The sequence below is a fragment of the Nomia melanderi genome, chromosome 4 (genome assembly GCF_051020985.1).
Source record: "Nomia melanderi isolate GNS246 chromosome 4, iyNomMela1, whole genome shotgun sequence".
Classification (NCBI taxonomy): domain Eukaryota; kingdom Metazoa; phylum Arthropoda; class Insecta; order Hymenoptera; family Halictidae; genus Nomia; species Nomia melanderi.
Window position 1 is genome coordinate 1,124,414 of NC_135002.1, and position 21,832 is coordinate 1,146,245.

Here is a 21,832-nt window from a genome sequence, read left to right on the forward strand (position 1 = left end):
ACGGTAATTATAGTTTGTCAGATAACTAATGTCGAGTGGAAATATTTCATGGCGTAAATTACCAGATAACAGTGTAACGTGAGCATTATATATTAAATAATAAGTAACTTTCTCTTTCTGTTCGTTGCCAAAGAATAAGCGATACATAAAATTGTGGTCACTGATGACCGGAGCTTCGAAATTGCTGAAGAACAATTACAATAAACAAGTTGATCTTAAATAAAGATATTTAGTAACATACGTAAATAGATCATAGCGTAATATGATCTATATCTGTATCTCTCTGTATCTCATAAAAATAAATTGAATATTTCTATACACAAATTTTTCAAGTGCAAAGGGTTAAACGTGTTGAAATTTCAGCTCTCGAAATGTTGAAATTTTAAATTTTAAATTTCTAAAATTTTGAGGTTTTAATTCTTCCCGCTAGGGGCGGCTGTGCTGGTGAACTAGTCACGTGACCGACGCGGGAACGTAGCCCCGTAATCGCGTCGATACAAATTAGGTTATGGTATCCTAAAATGACATCTTTCAACCTGTTAATGCATAATTTTTACATGTCTGCTAGCGTGCATCGCATATCCACACGTTAGTGAGTTAATATACGTGATTGTTATAAAATAAGGACGAATGATCAACGTTCAATGAAAAGTTGCATCGTCGAAGACATTGAGACGTGTTACACTTACCTTACATTGGTTCCTCGAGGAAGTCCTGCAGTCCTGTCCAAGGATACGAGGTAATTTCTTGCATTTTCCTATCCTGTGACGGTGTGTGTCCACGTTGCACCATAATTTAATGTTCGAACATTGCTGAAGTACTCTAACCCAGCCAGATATATTCATTAGATTTCCACTGACTCTTAGAATCTTCGTCTTCGCCCAAATGCCTAATCGTTTCGAATCTTTCACTTTATTGCAAAAATAAATTCAAAATCTCTCACAGCAACTTTTTGTGCACAATCCTCTTCGTTTTCACTAGTACCGGTAGCTTTCCCATGGAAGAAAGAGAGACGAAAGCTACTTCCGGAAATCGGCAATGATGCGCGTTACCGTAATGGCGGGAATTTCAAAAATTCGTTTGGTTAACCCCGTGACCTACAATATCGTGTCAGACTCGTGGAAGATTTTACAGTGATTCTAGGACATCTAAGTGTTATTTATTTGTTTAGAAGAGAAGGTAAATATGATTTTTTTCTTAGCAATCGTTAACCTTTAGAGCAGTGTTTCCTAACATGGAGGACAATTTGATTTTTAAGGGGGGTAATTTGAAATTTGAAATATCACTTCATATATTTCACAGTATTCGCGCACGTAAAAAATAGCAAAAATATAATAAATATTAAAATATAATATTAAAAATTACATATATGTTACAAAGAGGGGCACAAGAATTTCAGAAAGGCTTAGATGTGGCATGGCACAAGAAAATCTTGGGAAACACTGCGATAGAATAATCATAGATAAAACAAGCATCGAATTCTTCTCGTTTTCTAATAAAAAGTTACCGATAAAGTAGTTCTACCGATCATAGTTAAGAAACAAGTCATAGTGCAAGGGGAAAAGCAGCGAGCGCGCGAAATATATCGGGGCCCGTGCGAGACCATAAATTCGGGGCAGGTGTACGGGATCGTTCGTAAATCACGGGACGCCGTGCCGATTACCATAATCCGCGCGGGAATCAAAATCACGGCTGGATCAATGGAGGAGAGCCGCGAGTGGACGAACGAGACAGAGGCGAGGAGTCACGGTGGACATTTGGAATCGTTTATTGCTAATATAAATACCATTCTCTTACAAATCGAGTCGGCCGTGGTGACGGTGTTCTCCGTAAACTCGCATAAAAAATATCGTCTAACCGAGCCTGGCGGCGGAACAACGCTACACTTCGTCTGGCGCGTGATTTGAAAGTGCGCGGGGAAAGAGAAATACAGTGACAGAGAGAAAGAAAGAAAGAAAGAGAGAGAGAGAGAGGCAAAGAAAGAGTGAATGACAGACAGAGAAAGTAGAACGAATCGCAGAATTCTAAATCCCGAGTGATCATCGATCCACCGAGAGAATATCTTGGCTAAAGTGTCCCGTCGACCGATGATCGCTCGATCACCTGTACTAACGCATTCCACCGGTTGAAATTAAAACTAAAAACCGTTCTCGCGAAGGCGTGCCACGCATTGTCCGCTTCCGTCCCCTTCTCGATCACACATCGCGATCCCCGGTTCGTAAAATCCCCACGGAAAATAGTCCGTTGCGTGACGCACGAGTCCGCGCGCGCCTTCGCGCTGGAACTACCGAGCGGTCGAGCTGGATTTATTAAGTTCCCGCGTGGAAACAATGAGTTTATTGAAATAGATCGACTTACGCTTCTGCGTAACAGTCGATCAATTCCTTTCGTAATTTTGCTGAGAAGCATTCGTTATCTTTTGAGAATTGAAAGAACTATTCGTGAACGGGTCGTGTCGATCGAGTAGTTCTAGCAACTAGAACTACCGAGCAGCCGATTTTTCGAAATTTCTCTATAGAAACCGTAAGGTTATCACTGAGTCCGTTTTTTCAGTAACTTGTCAGAGTCGTTTAATAATCGTGAAAAAAATCTCAAGTAGACCGATTCGAGACACACGGCGGTTCCAGCGTCGAACGAGCGCGCGTCCCCGAAATGGCCAGTTTTCTTTTTGGATTTCGCGGCGCGTCGATTTAAGTACCTAACCGAGCGGCGTCAAGTTCATTCCCATTTGTACAAATTGCCTAAACGATCGGAATCCCCCGGGGGCCTGGTTAAATCGCGCGATCTCCGACAATTTTTATACAACAATATAGTTTACACGTCCGCGCGTCCTTCCCGAAATCGTTTGAGCTGATTAAAATTAAGGAAACCAAGGGCGTTGGTCTCCGTTCAATGTCCCTCGCCGACGGTCGCTAGAACGGCGCTCTAGGACGGGAGGTCTTCGCCAGGACTCCGGCCTTTCGAGTCTCGAGATGCGTTCGCGAGCCGAGCCGCACTGTCCCTAGTAAAACGCGATCAACTTTCCGGTTTCGTCCGTCCGTCGGTGGACAGGTCTTCCGCGGGGTCCACATTGCACTGTTCGAGATCGTCGACCATCGAATTACCGCAGTCGCCAAGGTACAACTGCTCAAGGACGACCGCGAGAAGAGAGTCTGTCTCCGTTATTTGTTCCACCATGAAGATTCCGACGGCGGCTCCTTGGAAGTCCTTCGAGGATTCGCCAAGAGAGGTCTCGGCCGCGACGATGGTCGAGGACATTCGAGGCTCGACGAAAGCCCGGTTCCCGCGTCGAGCAAGAGATTTAGGAGTCTCCTTCGAGGATCACTCGGAGAAATTCGTCCTCCGGAAGCTAGGACGAGCCCCTTGGCTGCTGCTGCTGCTGCTGCGTGTAGAAGCCGAACGGTCTGGACTCGCCCGTCGACGAGGGGAACGAGGAGGCCGCGTTCAAGGACGCGGAGGACATCGACGGCCCGGATCCCGAGGAGCGCTGGCCAGGCGACTTCTGTTGGTTCATCGCGGCGATCGTCTGCTGGGACCTCAGCGGCACTGGCAGAGGTCGCTGGACCTTTCTGCCGTGATGGTGACCCGGAGTGCGGTATCCTTGGTGTCCTGGACCCGTCGGCCTGAGGCGGGGTCTCCCCGGACCCCGTCGAATCGTTGGCGGCCCTCCTCTGGTAGCGACCGAGCCTAGGGGGCCAACGGGACCCAGAGGACCGACCGTGCTGGGCCCGTCGCCCTCTGCTGGACCTGAGATGCCTTGACCTCCTGTACAAAAGGATCGTTATTTATCTTTGTTTCGTTAGGTCAGTACATCGATAATCCTTGCAATTCATCGTGTATTCTGAATTACACAGAAAACCTAGACTGTAACGAAAATTTCCCTTTTCAGGCGCAATGCTTCTCTATACGCTCGCCGATAGCACCGTACAGCGATCGATTAGCGAGGTATCGACAGATTCAGAGTCTACCATTGACGAACGCCGATTATCGTCGAAGAAAAGGTATCCCTCCGATCGAGGGAAGGATAACGCGGAAGGAATCGCGTCGCATCGAGCAAAATTCGGCAAAGAAACGCGGGCCGGAGGAGGGAGGGGAGAAGACTCGGGGCGTACGTGCCCCGGCAAGCAACTTTTCACGATTATAATGGCAGATGCAGGGTACGGGAGGGGGCACACCGTTTCACGTGGAGTGGTCTGACCAGTTAATCGGTTATTCACCGGTACCACCGCGGCGGGGAACGAAGAAGACAAACTCCCGAGGATCGTGCCACGGCATCTATTCGACTGATCGCAGGCGCAGGAGCCCGAGGTACTCTGCTGGAGAGATGGCCTCTCTTAGCGCGTTGTGGCATTGATAAACGCCGCAACTACTGGATGGATCGAAATAACCTATTCCCGAGTGCTCCTGTTAAAACCATCGAGAAGACAACGCTCTACCGAGCGATCGCCGAAGAAACCGATTCGCCGATACCCAAACTGAATTACAAGTCAATCGAAACACTGATCAATCTCGGAGTTTCCATAGAGAAATGCTGATTGCTCGTTCTAATCTTCATTGCCACGATACTATAAAAATTATTAAACCATAAACTGTTCCTAATGGAACTCTACTGGAAGAGTTATCTCCCGCTACTGGAAGATTCGCGAGCGAAGGCGATTCTCTTCGAGAAATCGAGCTTTCCCGAAGACAGAAGCAAATAAACAGTGTTCGCGTCAGCCAGTAATCTTCGATCCGTCAGCCAATGCGACACGAGCGACGTACGAATCCGCGCGAACCGTCCTTTACCACGTCCACGAACCAATTAGACTTCGAGGCTGTATTCCTCCCAAGTGCCAACTTTCCAGCAACGCGGGGCGGGACGAGCGTAGACGGTCACGCAGCGAGAAGAGCGGAAGAGGAGGAGGAGGGAAGAATTTAATGAGATAGCGAGGGAGAAAAATCACCGACAAAGGAGGAGCGAGAGGGAGTGACAGGGTCGGAGGTCAGTAGCCGAGCAAGGATGTTACGGGAGGACGGTTCCTCAGACTAGTCTGACCCTCTTCCTTCCTTCCTTCCTTCCTTCCTCTCGTTTATTCTGCCCCCCTCCCCCAATATTCCTCGACATTCCTTGGCACGTTCTCGAACCTTTCAGGAGCCACTCTTCAGACACCTCAGCGAAGGAGCCTCTCAACGCGGAGGGACGGAAAGCTTCTCCTGGGAAGAGCACGTCGTTATGCGCTTTCGAAATTCTGCGCGCGATCCCCTGCCGGCGGATTTACGCGAGGGCGCCGGATTCCGAGGTGCTCGAGGCGCGGACGAGAGACTGCCGCGACTAAGGGAGGCCCTCCACGAGATTGCTCCTCGTTGTCCCGTTCGACGACGTTCGGAGGCCTACTCGGCGGACCGGGAGCAATTACAGATACCTAACTGGACGTCCCGACGGGAACTCCGAATCCTGAGACCCCACTTGTGGAATCGAAGGGTGAACCGACGGCAACTTCGAGATCATTCGGGGAAAACGTGGGAAATCGTTATTGCTGATTCTCGTCTTTTAGAGAGCTTTCCAGTTTCTTTGCTTCGGCCTTAAGGTCCTTGTAGCTTTCGGTTGTTCGTTGAGACAAAGGGGAACGAAGCATTCTGTTGTCGATATCCGACCGCAATTCTCTGATAGATTCTGTGAACACTGGTGGAACCAATAACCCAGAGTACACCGATTGCTGTTTCTATAAGTTGCATCCTCAGCGATGATTCCGAATGATTACGTCGCAACGAAAAAGCTTGAAACGCGGGATCCCAGGATCCTCGATCTCTCGTTATTACGATGGCAAATCAAGCGATTCGTTATTCCGGTTGGGCAAGGGGGCCGAAACTATTTCATTGTTCCCGCCTTAGAATGCAATAATTTTCTCAGGCGGCGTCGGAGGACGAGGCGACGGGGATAAGAGAGAGTTCGGCTGTTGGCCGGCTGAGATACGGCAGGATAATGCGGGAAGATAGGATATTGCCAGCCGGACGGTCGGCATTCCGCGGATCCTCGCGTTCCATTCGCCCTTCCAGACTATGTACCTCGAAACTCTCCGGCGGACCCTCTTCCCTTTGTGCTGGCAACTTAGCGCGAGCGCCTCTATCTCCCGCCGGGGATCTCACCCACGCGCGCGTCCCGCGGGAACCGCGAGAGGACCCTCTGCGAAAATATTTTCGACCCTTCCCCTTTGCGGCTCTTTCTCCTTTTTCCTCGGTGTCTATGTGTTATCGTTGTTGCGTTCGTTGGAAGCGACGCTTTGTGCTTTTAATTATTCAAGGTTTAGCGGGATAATTGGAATTCACGGGGTGCCACTTGAATGTAAACCTGATGGAAGGATAGTTGGAACCTAGTGGAAAGTAAGTGGAACTTAGTTGAGCAGGATTTAGCAAGAATTAGAGAGATAATTGGAGTTAGCGAGATGACATCTATGAATATAAACCTAGCTGAAAACTAGTTGAAACCTAGTGAAAAGTATGTGGAACTTAGTTAATTAGGATTTGGCAAGATTTAGTGAGATAATTGGAATTAACGAGATGCCACTTGTGAGCATAATCCTAGAAAACTAGTCGAAACCTAGCTAAGATTAAGCGAAACTCAGTCGAAACCTAATTGAACCCTCTGAAAGCCTATCTAGAACCTGCTGTAGAACTCCATCGAAACAAAACTACCAATGGAACCAAACACATGCAAGCAACACCGTAAATATACCACAGACTAATAACTTATCCAGCATAGTTGCTACAGAGGGCCCCTCCATTGTCCGATAATCGAACACAGCAAATAAATTCCGCGAAGAAAAAGACCGACGCGTAATAGTTCCAGCGATGCTCGAGGCTCCGTGTCCCGGGATTTACGAGCGGAGCGGGACTTCAATTTCCGCGGTCCGATCCGATTTCAGGGAGGGCTGTAATCGGCGAGTCGCGACGTCAGGCGAGTCGCGGGACCAGAAATTCGTCCCGAGCACTCGAACCGCACGGAATTACTTTTCGTTCCGCGACACGAAAACACGCCGGGGGATGACACGGTGCGGTACGATCGGGCACGGCACGAAAAACAACCCCCTCCCGGCCACACCCTCGCTCTGAAACCCATAACCAGAGATATCGGACGCGATTCGCGAGCAAATAATCATTTCCCGTTGGAACAAAACGTATCCTCCGATCTCTGGACTCGGAAACTTCGCGGATCATCTTTGATAAATGATGATAATATTGTTAAACGAACCTTCGCGCGAAATAAACATTCTCCGAAAAGTAATTTCTTCTTTTTTAGAATCTTAATCGAGAATGAAGCAACATTCTTAAATTTACTTACTATGTTTCTTATTATACTTGTTATATTATATTTAATGTTAAGATTAAAATAATAAATATAAATATAATAAGTAACATTAGATATAGAAACACAGTAAATAAATACGGTTAATATAATAAGTATTTACTTGCTATGCTTCTTATTATATTTCTGAACTGTATAGATCATTTCGAATTGTTCAGTTTGAATCGAAAGAAATTTTAACGAGAAAGATTGCATTTGCCAGAGGAACATTGAAATCCCGATGTGCACGGGGAACAGATTGATTTCCATCGAGGTCCGCTCCGACAATTCAGGGTTAAACGTGCAAACGAGAAAGGAAACGAATATCCCGCGCCGCGTCGGCACTAGAATTAACCGGGCAGTGAAAGTAATTCGCTTTTAATATCACGTAGAAATTACGGGGAGGTTTATTCAGATTTCACGCGGGTATTATCGTAATACCCGCTCGAAGAAATGAAGCCGCGTAACAATTTCTCACGGAAGCGCCTTTACAGGCTCGACGGTTGCGAAACGTTCAACCTGAAATAGGTTAATTTCACCCGTTTGATATTCCCGGCGTTAAGCTCCCTTATAAAGCGTAATGACGTGAAATAAGTCGGCCGGGACTTCTGTTTAATCCCCCGGGGAATCACCTTTTCAATTTGCTCTCTTAAAGTCTGCGAATTCAGTATAAACGGTTGATCGATTAGAAAAAAAAGTCCTGGGGAACTTAAAATTTCAAGCTCCATTATCTATGCATCGATAGCTGATTTAATTGTTACTAAGGTTGCATTCGTGACTAATGCAGTTGGACAAGAACAAGTACTTGAGAAAATGAAGAGACATTTGGTTGTTTTCTTGAAAATATTCGAATGAGTAACGAATCTGAAAGTAGTCTATCGAAGTCAATGATTTTCCATTTGGTTTTCGTTCAATCCTTCACCGATGGATCATCGAATTCTGTTGCTTTCCTTTGGCGATAGTTTATAGATGGGTTCGCCAGACGAGAATCGGCAAAATGCGAGTGTCGTGAAGAAAAAAAGGAAAATTACGAGAAGAAAGACGTCATATTACCTTTCACGAGTGCGTCCGCCACATGTCCCGCTGCTGTTTGCGAAACGCATCGCGCGCGGCGTGACTCCTGCGCCTTTCGATGCAGAGGAACGCGAATTAATGAATTCCTGGTAAAATTGCGGCGACAGTTTGCGTCGATAACGACCAATGAGACCGAGGGGAAGCGTGTTATTATTATTTACCAAAAACGAGGATCGCCGAGAAATAAGACTCGACGAGTGAAAGGAGGAGGTATGAAGATGAAAATGACAAAATAATGAAATCGGGTACACGACGAGAGTGCCATGAAAATATATAAACATGCTGGAACGCGCATCGGAATATGTGTTTTAAACGTCCATTTGCATAATGGATTCGTGAACGAAAATTCGAAGTAATTTCACTTCGTTGCCAATTCTGGAAACCTGCAGTAAAACGAAGAAACGTTTTCTAGAATTCGTTCCCCTTTGAAAGCCGACACGAAAATTTCCGTTCAGAGGAACTTCGATTTAACTTCGAAATTTCTGTTAAAAGGAACGTTTTGAACATCTGAATTCCGAGTAATTTCAACCTAACGATCGCCAACCCCAAAACTTCTGACAAAAGAGACGAGTAACCTCTGAACTTCATCCCTCGACTTCCCTCGCCAAAAAACAATCCACAGAGTGTTACAAAATATAACTTTACGAACACCAATCCTTTGGTAACCAACATTTTCAATCAGACTAACAACCATTGGGTTCTACATACATTTCCCAACAAATTTCTAATTCGTTAATCCCTCAAGAATACGAAGGATGAGGGATAATTTAAAACAAGCGAAGGCCGAAACCAAAAAAGTTAATGTTCCTTAAAAGCAGAACTTAACCCTCAACATTTTAACAAGATAAAATGTATTTGGAAGACTAAGTCGCAAGCAACTGATTTAATCAGTCAGACAGCAAGAAACCAGCACGTATTTTTTCCTATTAATTAACCAACCGATATAACTTCATCTGCAGGTTCTGTATATTCCAACGAATCATGGTCCGCAACGGGTTGAACTACTGACAAACCAAAATCGGACATTTCACATGTTGCGACCTAATAGAACCACGATCATCCCCTGAAAACACGCGCAAAAACAGAGGAGAAAGGAGATCTCCTACAGAGTGCGACGCGAGGCAAAGCGATAATCAGGTAAAGCGAACCGGATAACGAAGTGATAGTCGAAAGGCATCGCGGCGAGCGTGTTTCGCCGCGAGGCGGCGAGGGGCGGGGGGGTTGAGCGAGTTCCAAAAACCTAAGAAGAGCATCATCGATCGCAGCTGTCGCGTTCGCTCCGCACCTGCTATTGTCCGCTCGCCTTCCAGTCGACGACAACCGGCCGGAGCGAGGAAGAGAGAAAAATGGAGGGAGAACCGACCCCCTTTTCTCTCCTTTCCGTATATGTAGCACGGAGATCCGTACGGCGCGCGCGAGGTGCACGTTGCCCGCGTAAACTCTCGGTCCACGTGTCTCGTTGCGTGAGGGCCACCTACCCGTTTCTCGTGGCCGGCTCGTTTATTTCTCCTCTTCTTCTTCTTCTTCTTCTGCTTTTTTCTTTTTTCGCTCCCCCTCGTCAACGACGCGCCACCCTTCCCCCTCCACGTCGTTACGCGACGCGATACAATGCGTTATGCAACGATGGGAAGTATTGCGAAATATAATGGTGTTCCAGGGGTTGGCCGAGGGTGAAGCGAGACATTGGACGCGGTGGAATCGAGCGTGTAGATTAGAACGTTAGGCTCTAGGCATTGAGTAACGTTGGATTTTGCGAGTACTGCTTGGCGAATGTTTCTATTGAATTGCTCGAGTGCTCTGGTTGTGTTTCTATTTTGCGAGTACTGCTTGGCGAACGTTTCTATTAAATTGCTCGAGTACACTGTGTTTCTAAACCTCTGATTAGGAGTCCGAATATCTATTCTTCTAGGAATGAGAAATAGAGGTGTCCGTGAACCCAGTATTGACACTGGGATGAATCACGCCGACCCATCTGGTAGTTCCAGTGATAAAACTGGTCGGATATAAATATCACCGGACTGCCGAGTCCGAATGAAACACTGTTTTGCTAACAGCAATTATCGTGCTTCGGAGTAAACGTGTATTATTAACGTGATTAATACTTAAGCAAAAGTAGCTCCATCAAGCGCAGTTGCGAGGGGATCACAAGGCGAGAGGTTAATGGAGAGGCAGGATGATGGCTACGCCTAATTCGTTTAACCCCCTGCTACATCATTTCTTTCGCAGCTGCGTTGATTGAGGCTTATTGTTGGTAAATTGCCGGAGAGAAAATCTGTGTTCATAATGAGTCTACGTTGAACTACAAAGCACCCAGTTCACAGTGAAAAGAAATAATGCAACCTACCCTTATCAATTATTAATCATTAAAATATTCCTCCCTCGACGAAACCACGTATAAAATCTTCAACGAAATTCACGAACACCCATGAAAGCACTGCTACATCCAGTAAAATATACAAAAGCCAGTCAACCCCTAACGGATTAGCGTTCCCTAATCAATTCCCCGGTATCGACCGAGGAAAGTAGCCAACGCTAGCCGGCCAGCCACGAGACGACCCCGTCCCAAAAGACGCACACTCTTTAAGGGCGAGCGAACCGCGACATAAGAATGAATCATTGCGGAGGGGGGGTGGACAGCGCGCTCCGCATCCCCTCGGAAGCGTCGCCAACTGTTCGCCGGCGTTGCACTTGCTCGCATATGTACCCGCGAGGGAATTTCGACGCATCCGCGGATCCGGGGGGAGTCCTTGCGCCCGGGGAGTCCCATGAGAACGGGGCCAAACGCGGCGAAATTGGGGGGCGGCGCCGGAGGTCGATGAAAAGAGTCAGCAGGGATTAACGGCGCATCGATCCCGAGGGTGCGTCACGAAAAGTCATTTTCACCGTCGTTCCGGGCTCGCCCCCCTCGTCGAAAATTTCCTGCTAATCCTCTTCCCCCCGGGCCGGCCCCCCTGCGATCTTTGAAAACGCTTCGAGTGAGAATTTTCGAATCCCGCGCAGATGGAAGCCTCGGCGAGAGAGAGGACATCGTGGAAACGAGAAGGGTGGAACGCATTCTTCGGCCGGCGTGCTCGTCGGCGCTCGGAAAGTCTGATTAATCGGACCCCGATACGCTACGAAGATAGAGCTGTTAAATATTCATATCGACGATGGACAGTATACAAATCGTGTCCGTTTTATAGAAGCTCGCCACGACCAGATGAAATCGAACCGCTCAACGGTTGCCGCGTCACGCGCGCCGCGGACATTGGAATTGAAATATTTATCGACGGACGCTGCTCCATTTCGCACGGCAGGTCTGATCGGCTCGAGATAGACGCCGACGTCCTTGCGGAAGGCTTGGCGTGACACGGAGAACTATGGTTAACAGGAATCGCGGTTGATTATCGGGTCTTTACACGCGTGCGGTTGACAGGATAAAATGAAATCGCTGATCAAGGTCTTCGTTACTATCGTGCCGCACTCGATAATACGTTACGTGCCGCTTGCGCTTGATGTGTTTGCAGAAAGGCAATGCAACGTGTTCGCTGCTGCTATTAACCTTCATGGGTATTATGCTCTGCTAAACGCAACACACTCCCTTGGCGAGGTGTCAGAAAAAGTGAGTCAATAATTTCCTGACTGAACTTCGTTCAAGAATACCAGGTTGCAGTCGGAAGACTGTAATATAGGTGAAAGTGTTCAACAAGTCAGGTACTCACCATGCTGAAGAATCTGCTCGCTAGTCGCGCTGCTACCGGTTGGAGACATGGACGCCGGTGACTGAGGATCGCTTCCAACCCCCTTCGACGGCGGATGAAGAAGCAGCAGCCCTCTTCCTTTCCCTCCGACGGGGCCTCCTCTGCGAGAACCCCTGGGCCTGCCTCGTTTACTGGTCCCGCGGATCGTGGGCCTCATTCGGACACCGGTGCCACTGCTGAACGGTATGTGGTGATCCAAACGGTTGACCTTGGCCGGCTCACTGAACTGGCTGACCCGGAACTGTCGCGAGTCGCTGGATGTGCCGCCAACTGGGCCATCCACGTCGACGACTAGGCCATCGTTGCTCGTCTCGTCCTGCGCGAGTAGATAATAACGTGAGAAGCTGAGTCTTTCTAGAGTTAAACGATAACCTGAATCCTGAAGCAAAACGAACCTCGGATTTAGCAGGACTGGTAGGTACGCTGTAGTCATCCGCCGTGTCGAGCAACTGTTGGCTGTTGTTGACGAGATGCGCTTGAATGTTAGTCACCTGGTTGCCGTCATTCGAATTGGACAGCGCGGTATCTCCAATCTTATCGCCATTCGCGTCGGATAGGCACGGCTTCTTCGCTTCGCCCTGGAAACAGATTGTCCTCGCATTTAACAGACCAACAAAAAAATCTGTAGTAGTGTGCGGCGATGGTGAAGATAGCGGGATAATGAGATATAAGAGATACAAGAGAAAGGAAGAGGCTTGTTAGGCGAACAGTGAAAGTAGGAGGACGAAGAAAAGAATTGGGACCGATAGCGGCATTAAGGGCACCAGGCTCACCTTGACCGGAAGCGCGGTTAACTTCCTTTTCCGGTCCCTCTCCTTGTGGTGTAGGTTCGACTCGAGCCGAGCATCCTCCGCGTGCTGCTTTCTCTCCTCGCTCCGTTGGCTGTCTGAAATATACGAACACAGGCCTGTACACGGGGTCGTTCCTTACTTCTCTTCTTATTATTATTCGTTATTAGGGCATTAGCATAACCTAACGAGCATAATGCAATTGCATCCACGTACACGCGCACACACATACGCACATACGCACACACACATGCGCAGACCAGCACATAGCCTGTCCCACTTCTCTCCGCTCTTTCACTGAGCGCGTTTCAGCGCGAGAGTGCAACCGAAACCGCGCTTCAGCGAGCAAAAATGTGAGACCCCGGCGCTCTTCACCGTATTAGCATTTCAAACTTTCTTTCAACGAGATTGCGGAATGCCACCGCACCCGCTGAGCAGAGACACGTTATTTCAGTCGCCACGAAACCGTCAGAATAACTGGATTCGGTTTTTCATGGAAAATTGTCTACTTCTGGACAGAGTTGTGCTGGTAAGCGTGTTCATACTATTCGTTATAATTTGAAACTGTAATGAAAAGGTTGATATAGCGCAACGATGTTTCGTTAACTTTAAATATCCGCGGTTGAACTGTGAAAAGTATCATTGATGCTCGGAGAATCGCTCACATTTTGCTTCGATCTCCTCGTCGTCCAAGAGAAGGGAGACAACTTCTTTGGGCTTCAGGGTGTCCGGTTTGAAGTTTCCACCACTTATGACCATACGTTGTATCTAAGGATATCAAATGTTCAATTACATGCGTCGGTATATACAGTATTCCATTGAAACGTTGTTGGATATTTAGATATGTTAAATGACTTTAAATAACGTGAACGCGAACCTCGCTCTTTTCGCGAGCACGTTGCAGTATTCTCTCCTCGATGGTTCCCTTGCAGATCAATCGGTACACCGTGACCTGTTTCGTTTGTCCCAGCCGATGGGCTCGGTCCATGGCCTGCTGGTCCACGGTGGGATTCCAGTCGCTGTCGTAAAAGATCACCTGCAAAGCAGAAGAATCATCTAGTCATCTTCAAGCACGACAGCTTCTTCAGAACGACGTCGCTCTCCTTTTGGATCTGCATAACAGGAGACCCAAATTCAGGCATTTATTGCGTGACGTTCTAAATAGGAAACGGTTCCACTCGATATTCGAACCAGGGCATATGCAAATGCACTCGGCGACGCATACCTGCAGCCCAGCTCGGCGCAGTCTAATGCACAACAGAATGCAGTTTCGGCAATGCAGGGCGAACGACCCTGGCCAAAAAATCGTATCGATTCTGCCATAAATTCCCCCGCTCGTTCCACCTGCGCCCTTGCACTACCAACTGGAATCAATAACTAAACCCTCCATCAATCAATTTAAAAGAGCTTCCCGTTATCGATTCCAGCGTTCTAAGAACGGAACATACAAATTCCTACTGTATATCATTGCGAACGGAGGGAAGGAAATTTAAGGAAACATAATTCGTTTGTGACTAGTCTCGATATTTTAACGGAGAATTCTTTTTGCCTCATAAAACGTATCGTGTGGAATAACCGTTCGATCAGGCAAAGTTCCAGACTTGTTAAATCGATGACTCGGGGACCGAACGTCGAACGACACTTTCGTGATTAAATGTTGTCTCCTAGCGAGACAGGATCGTGATTCCTGCACACGCTATCCTTCCTACGTTTACTCCTCGATATTCGACTACTCGCTCGCCACCCCCCGCCGTCCCCATCCCTTAGGCGAATTAAGATTGTCCCGAATATCAGAGGCAGACAACCCTGACAATCCGACTCGCGAACTCCTAAGCGAATACGTACAAGGTACGGCCGATAAGGGGGGCAAGGATTAGATTACTGACCGTGTCTGCGGCGGTGAGGTTTATTCCCAGGCCCCCGGCCCTTGTGCTCAGCAGAAAAACGAATATGTCCGCCCTGAAACATGAAACAATTCCTGCAACATTGAACTCAATTTCTTTCGTATGGAAATTAATTCGTTTCCAGCGGTGGCACTTGGAAGATTTCGGGAGTCTCACGATTCGGTTACCTTTTCAGTGATTCGTATAAGCTTCAACGTCTACTGACTGCGATTAATTATTCTGCTCTGAGATTAACACGTTAAGCGCTACGTCAGTCACTGGTGAATGACTAGAAATCAATCGCAACACACAAGATAACCCATGTGAAATGAAAATGTTTGATAACTAAGTTGATAATAGTGTAATGCAATCATTGTAACGCCAGATAATTAATAATTGTTTTAAAACTCTATGGGAAAACGCTTAAGACTTTCCTGGCGCTTAACGTGTTAAATTTTAGACTCTAAAATTCAGTCGAAACGAGTTCATAGTGAATTTATAAAAACTGCAATTCGATAATCGAATTACAGAAGGAAATGTTTGCCTCTTTTAGTGGAATTTTGTAACCGAACAGTTAGAAGCAACACACTTTGAGCAATGAATAAGCAAAAATGAGAATCGCTTGTTATTGGAATCAAATATTCGAGGCGGGTCGCCAAAGACACAGCTGTCTACAGGGCAGGGTCGATTCGCCAATTAATTCGCGTGTTAGTTATGCGCCAGCGATTCAAGGAACGACATGCTGAGAGGCCGCGCTCTATGGTCATGCAACATGATGGGAAGCCGATACATATTCTAAGCGACGGAGAGAGTCAAATTTATTCGGTTTATTAATGTCTAATCTATCATTAAACGAGCAGGCGACCCTCATTTAGATCGGATGATGTAGTGCACGTGAAATATATACGAGTCACAACGAATCGATCGACTTTCTATAAGCGGCGGGATAATTACCGTTTCTGAAAATCTGCGACCATGTCCCGTCGATCGGAGATCTTCGAAGAACCGTCCAATCTCATGAAAGTATGTTTTCTATGATACATGTATTCCTGTAACAAGAATACGGTTGATCATCCAGTCTAGGACTTTCCGTTCTTCGTTTTGGTTAATTGAGTAGCAGTACCTCTAGTAAATCTATCATTTTGGTCATCTGAGAATAAATAAGAACACGGTGACCTTGTTCTTTAAGGCGTCGTAGAAGACTGTCCAATACTGAAAGTTTACCGGCATCTGTCACCAACGTTTGTTTATCTGTAAGAGCATCGCACGTGGACAAGTTAGTATATTGTATAAAATAATGAATCGTGTTCGTCGAATATGGATGTTACGAGAAATATTTGCCTGGTACTATAATGTTCGACCATCCGTTAATAGGTGTACACGCTGACAATCCACCATGGGGTTCAACAGAGAACGTCGGAGTTGTTTGCATTATACGCGAATTGGCAACCTCTTGCGACGACGAAATAGAAAGGGCTCGCTCACAGCCGAGCCACAGAAGTCGTTGACCGAATTTTCCACCGCATTCCTCGTGCCTCCTCCACGCACATGCTGCGCCGCTATTACTAACATACAATTTTCGAGGACTAGCTTGAACCTGCAATTAATATCAATGTATAACGTCAGCATAACCATCGTTCCCTCTTACAACGCAACGTACAACTAACCTTAGGATAAGTATCGCAGATAAAGGATGGAATGGTAGTCTGTTGACAGAATCTCATTAGCGGTGGTCTTGGAAGATGAGGATGTTCCGGGAGTAATGTCACCTTTGAGTCTTCTTGTTCGACCTTGCTAGATGGAAGTATTCTCTGTAAAAGAAAATGGGGCTCCAGTCTATCTACAACTTAACTATTCAAGTATCATCGTAAAACACAGGAACAAGGATTGTCAACCTTCAAAGATTGATTGGCAGACTTCTTACTGCTACGCAAGATTCGATGAGCAACCGTTTCAGGCATTGAATGAATCACATGTGTACTATGCGTATATACAGACTCTCCCTCGAGCATCTTCCTTGTAAAAATTAAGTCCTGCAACGACAGTGATAAATCGTCGACCTTTCTGGGCAAGAGGAACATTTGGTTTTTAGGGACATCTATTCTTTCGTTGGCGTTCCAATCTTCCCAGTAACGTGCAATTCTTAGTCTCCTCTCCGTTAAAGTCACAAGACATAATCTGTGGAGTCATGGTGAAGTGAGTGTTTGGATTAGTCGAATACAATACACGTGATACGAAAGTGTTTTATACCTGAATAAAATACCGACGATGAACATTTTAGTCATTTCCATTGGAGACAAATTAATGAATCGACTAAATGAGAAAGAATTTTGAGAGAAGCCGTCGCTGCCATCGTTGAGAGTTCGATGAATGTATTCGGTAGCAAATATAAACAGCTTATTATACAGCAAGTGATCTTTGGATGGCAACGAGAGGTGCAACAATCCCTCTGTATACAATAACGCTGGCATTTCGTAAAATTCTGTATGCATAAAGAATGGAGATCTGGCGTCTCGGCGCTCAAAAAGTTCTGGATGATTGCAAACCTAGAAAGCATTCGTAGAACATCGGAAAAGCTGTTGTTTGTCAAAGCTGAATGAAGCATTTGTGCACGTTATACTCTACCTTTCGGAATTGCATGACTAGATTCATAAGATTTGATGTAAAGTTTTTGTCATTGGTCGCGGTGTCACCACCGCCCACAGTATAATGCAATAAATCTTCTATCCTAATCTTTTTCTTTAGTGCTGTACAAGGAAATCATTAATGTAATGATACTTAAGTAGTCGATAATAATTCGAATATTCACCTGAATAAAGTAATTTTTGTCTTGTCGTAAGAGGGCAATACACCATTACTTCTATCTTATCGGACAATTCATTCTCTACATCCTTCTTTATCCTCCGTAGCATAAACGGTTTCAAAATCATATGCAATCTTGATAAGTGTTCTACAAAAAGTATATAAACTCATAGTATTTAAGATTACCGATGCAACAAAATATCTGAATGAAGAGCCTCACTTTCGTCAATCCCCGTTTTATTTTCAGCGTGGCTTTCGATATCTTTAGAGAACCACTCGTTGAACTCGTCATGGGAATCGAACAAGGTGGGCATTATGAAATGCAACAGCGCCCACAATTCTGCCATACTATTTTGAATTGGTGTGCCACTAAGTAACAACCTATTTCGACAACTGAACCCAAGCAACAACTTCCATCTCATACTGCAAAGGGATGATGTTATAATACCAAATGTTTGACAAGGACGCAAAGGAGGGACTGAGGACCAACCTGCTGGTGCTCTTTATAGCCTGTGCTTCGTCTAAGATCATGTACTGCCATTTTATTCTGTTAAAGTATTTGTAATCGGTAATAACTAACTGATAACTGGTAATAACTACGTGAAATGAAGCCTCTTTCGTATGCAAATCTTTAGTATCCCAAAACTGCCTCAGTATCTTACGTTCCTGGGGATTGCCCCAATATGGAACTACTTTAAACATTGGAACAAATCGTGCCATTTCTTGTTGCCAATTATGCAATGTCGAAGCCGGAGATATGATCAAAAATGGACCCCACACAGCTGCAAAAAGTGAACAAGTGCTTACATTATACGTACGAAGACTTTTGTGTTGAATAACTTACAGTATCTTTCAGCGACATGGCATAAAAACGCTATGGATTGTACGGTTTTTCCCAAACCCATTTCGTCTGCCAAGATTCCACTAATTCCCTGAAAGGACATCAAACACATTAATAGAAGTTCGTTTTATTTATAAATTCGTATTCCGTGTAATACAATTGTATCATGTAAACCAACCTGATCGTATAAATTTGCTAACCAATTCATTCCTTTTAATTGATAACCTTTTAAGTTTCCTTTGAAAATCGAAGGCTGTGGATGTTCTAAAGTTTCAGGAGTATCGCTGAGTCGTAATTCTTGAGACGCTGCCGTTGTATCGAATTGTTTTGCTCTAGCTTTCTCGTTATCAAACGCTTCAGTAGCATTCCTTTTTGCTTTTTGTTTCATGACTTCACTATATTTAAAAAAAAAAAAAAAATAATATATACGAATAAAAATATTAGCCCATATGCAATCGTTTGTTAGAAATATTTACCTATCATAATCATCAATTCCGACGAGTCTTGGATTTTTCTCTTCATCCAATTGATTTAAGATTCTCAACTGTTCTTCGGGTGAAGCTTTGCCCAATTTTCGAGACATAAAGTGAGCATACAATTCGGTTTGTGTAATAAGAAAATTTAATTTTCTCTGTTGACGTTTCGCCTCAATGAGTTCGACATCCATTTTCCTTTGTTCCTCAGCCTCTTTTTCTAGTCTTCTTCTAGTTTCACGTTCAACGCGATCATAACGTTTCCAGTACGATTGCATTTCTCTCGTGAGACGTTTTGCCCTCCATATGGTCTCTTTCATATTCTTTTGGGACTGAATAATTAAAAATGTACATTGCAATCTCCGAAAATATCCAGAAATACTTACAGACGACCGTTGATGCAAAAAATTCTTACCTGCATAGCCTTTTGTCTCCAATACTTCATGCAGTGCTGTGCTACTTTCTTACAACTAATTAACATTTCCTTATGATTATTGGTTTTCGCTCTTTGTACTTTTCCCAGTTCTTTCTTAGACATCATCACCCAGATTTTTCTTCTCCTCATCGCCATTACCTCTGGACTTTTATTATTATGCTTCTTTCTCCCACGCTGTCGCGGTTGATGGCGCATTATTGCTTCTAATTCAGCTTCATCTAATTCTTCTTCCCTAGGCAGTGTACGATCCCATTCGTCGTCCGGATATTCTCCGTCCTAAAAACGAAACACAACAATGTTTTAATTGCGAACAGCACGGAAATAACTTCTGATTTATAAGCATACAGGATAATCATCAGATGGTCTATGTCGAGGGACTTTCTCCTTCTTGATTTTCATAACTTTCTTCTCGGGTTTCTTCTCTTTCTTCTTTTTATTTCCCACTATTAATTTTTGATGTTCTAAAAATCTGTCATAATTTGACAATAAGCCAGCACTGTAGTACTGGTACTGTATGTTCTGTAAACAAAAATTTCATATTACTATCAATTTTAGTCGCTTCACTAATCTTAACTCAAAATTTGATTTTACCTCTGGCTTCTGATAGAATCTGCCTTGATATTTTTTTCTCAGTATATGGAATTTTAACATTTCTTGAAAATCTTCTTCCGTGATGGGGCTATCCGTATCGGATCCTGATGCTGAACTATCTGATGAATCGCTTAAAAGTATGTCCTGCAGCCACCTACGTTCCTCTCCCACACTTGACATATTGTACAGCCTTAACTTATTAATTCTATCCTCTGTAAAATTAATAACTATTACTCAATTGTACAAACTAAGACTTTAATTGCAAAATATTAAAACGATTTGCACACCTTCTTTTCGGATCAATACATTATCAAGATAATTGTCTGATCCTTCAGAAGATTCTGACGACACAGATTTCTCATCCTCGCTGGAAGAATTAATGAAAATAAGAAACATTCCTGTACATCTTTCAGTGAAAATTTCCTTTACTATTAAAAAGCTACCTAGCTGGATCTTGGAACAACTCATTGATTTGTCTCAAGAAGGGCTGTACATTAAGGCTGCGCTCCAATCTTTGCAAATGCAAAGGAGCAGCCATTTCTGCTTCCAACCTCATTGTGTGTGCCCTATCTGTCATTACCAGTCTCTATAAAATTCAACAACCTACGATAATAAGAAAAAGATCCTATAAAGAACAATCCTTCAAAAGCTTTATTAATGTTAAAAGCAACGTTCATCATACTCCTTAAATTGTATTGTATTGTCTCTAACACATAAGAAAAACTACTTAAAAATACATGTTTTATCGAATGAACGAAGCAAAAGAATTCATTGAAAATAATAACACTGACAGGCCAGTTGTCAAGGTAACAAATACTTTACTGCAATATACATACAAACCTAATGTGATTCTGTGATTATTTTGACATTTCATTAAATATGTTAAATGACTCTGATGATGCATGTGACACGGACGACAGGAAATTTTTTACATAATTGGTACATAGCGTGTTGCGAAATAAAAACGTCTATCTTGCGTTCTGAATTAATAAAGCATACAAGATTTTGCTCCTTACTGCATTGCCACAATGCTAGATTGTTTTTTCGTGTTTCCTGTAACGGGCAATACATGTTAAAGGCGTATAATCGCCAAATCGAATCGTGTGTAACCAATTACATTATATAAGGTGAATGACACGACAAATCGAGCTGGTGCGGTTATAATTTTCGCGAAATATTCGATAGTTTTGGATCACCTTCGGTTTGGTTAGAAGCAGCCCCACTTATTTAGCACGTAAGATAGGGTCGACTGCGAGGAAATGATTCCCTTTGTTCACATCGAAATTGGGTGTATCAGTCGAAGGGAAATACATAGTAGAAAGAAGCCTAGAGAACGCAGACATTTGGCGTGCCATAAAACCAGGGCAGGGATAGGGCATATTGTTGGCCACCATTTTTGTTTTCAATAGGTGGCGCCAGCCTAGCCAACTTATAGCCATCGACGGCTTTACCAACATTTATTGCCGACTAACGAATTTTATTGTTAATTTCAATTTTACAGAATATATTACACACACCTATTTTATCTAATAAATTTCACCTTTCTGAAATATCCTACGACACAAATTGTTATTGTAATAATTTATTTCAACATAAATTACAGAAGCAAAGGAATGTTTAGAACTTGATTTTTGTAATAACGAATTTCTAACATAGCATTTCGATTAATTAGACTATCTGAATTAGAATCGAAGAAAAATCTTTCTAACTTTTATTTCATGTATAAAACATTTTTGAATAACGATAAGAAACAATAGATGACATATTTCAGATTTCAAATAAACATTCACGATACAGTATTGAAGACTACTTAGATATTTCGTTATAATATTTAGAACGTATTTTCTAAAAACATCTGTAAATAACAAATTAAATAATTAAAT

The 21,832-nt window shown here is 44.4% G+C and overlaps 1 protein-coding gene across 3 annotated transcripts; it reads right to left on the reverse strand.

Annotated features, from left to right (window-relative positions):
- Positions 1-1,752: 1,752 nt before the first annotated feature.
- Ino80 (chromatin-remodeling ATPase INO80) lies at positions 1,753-21,419 on the reverse strand. Of its 3 annotated transcripts, none has more exons than XM_076366619.1 (27): positions 21,067-21,419; positions 20,790-21,002; positions 20,393-20,552; positions 20,237-20,316; positions 19,950-20,161; positions 19,704-19,877; positions 19,338-19,634; positions 18,926-19,254; positions 18,628-18,844; positions 18,453-18,540; positions 18,099-18,390; positions 17,829-18,031; positions 17,616-17,756; positions 17,432-17,553; positions 17,057-17,352; positions 16,702-16,984; positions 16,474-16,617; positions 16,148-16,403; positions 15,930-16,057; positions 15,761-15,855; positions 14,810-14,882; positions 13,801-13,959; positions 13,589-13,691; positions 12,909-13,021; positions 12,531-12,713; positions 12,097-12,451; positions 1,753-3,765 (listed from the first exon to the last, which is right to left on the reverse strand). In XM_076366619.1, the coding sequence occupies exons 3-27, from the start codon at positions 20,524-20,526 to the stop codon at positions 3,350-3,352; spliced, it is 4,893 nt and encodes a 1,630-aa protein (XP_076222734.1). In that variant the 5' UTR covers positions 20,527-20,552; positions 20,790-21,002; positions 21,067-21,419; the 3' UTR covers positions 1,753-3,349. The 3 variants fall into 3 exon arrangements, with proteins under 3 accessions (XP_076222734.1, XP_076222733.1, XP_031835468.2); XM_076366618.1 differs by having other exon boundaries at positions 21,146-21,417; XM_031979608.2 differs by lacking the exon at positions 20,790-21,002 and having other exon boundaries at positions 21,146-21,419.
- Positions 21,420-21,832: the final 413 nt, after the last annotated feature.

What these genes read in the sequence shown, in the direction of transcription:
- Ino80 (XM_031979608.2), bottom strand. Translation starts at nt 20,526, where the DNA reads ATGACAGATAGGGCACACACAATGAGGTTGGAAGCAGAAATGGCTGCT. An exon ending in CCATGTCGCTGAAAGATACT is followed by an intron (nt 18,391 to 18,452) that starts GTAAGTTATTCA and finishes CACTTTTTGCAG; the next exon opens with CTGTGTGGGGTCCATTTTTG. An exon ending in ACAAAAATTACTTTATTCAG is followed by an intron (nt 17,554 to 17,615) that starts GTGAATATTCGA and finishes TTCCTTGTACAG; the next exon opens with CACTAAAGAAAAAGATTAGG.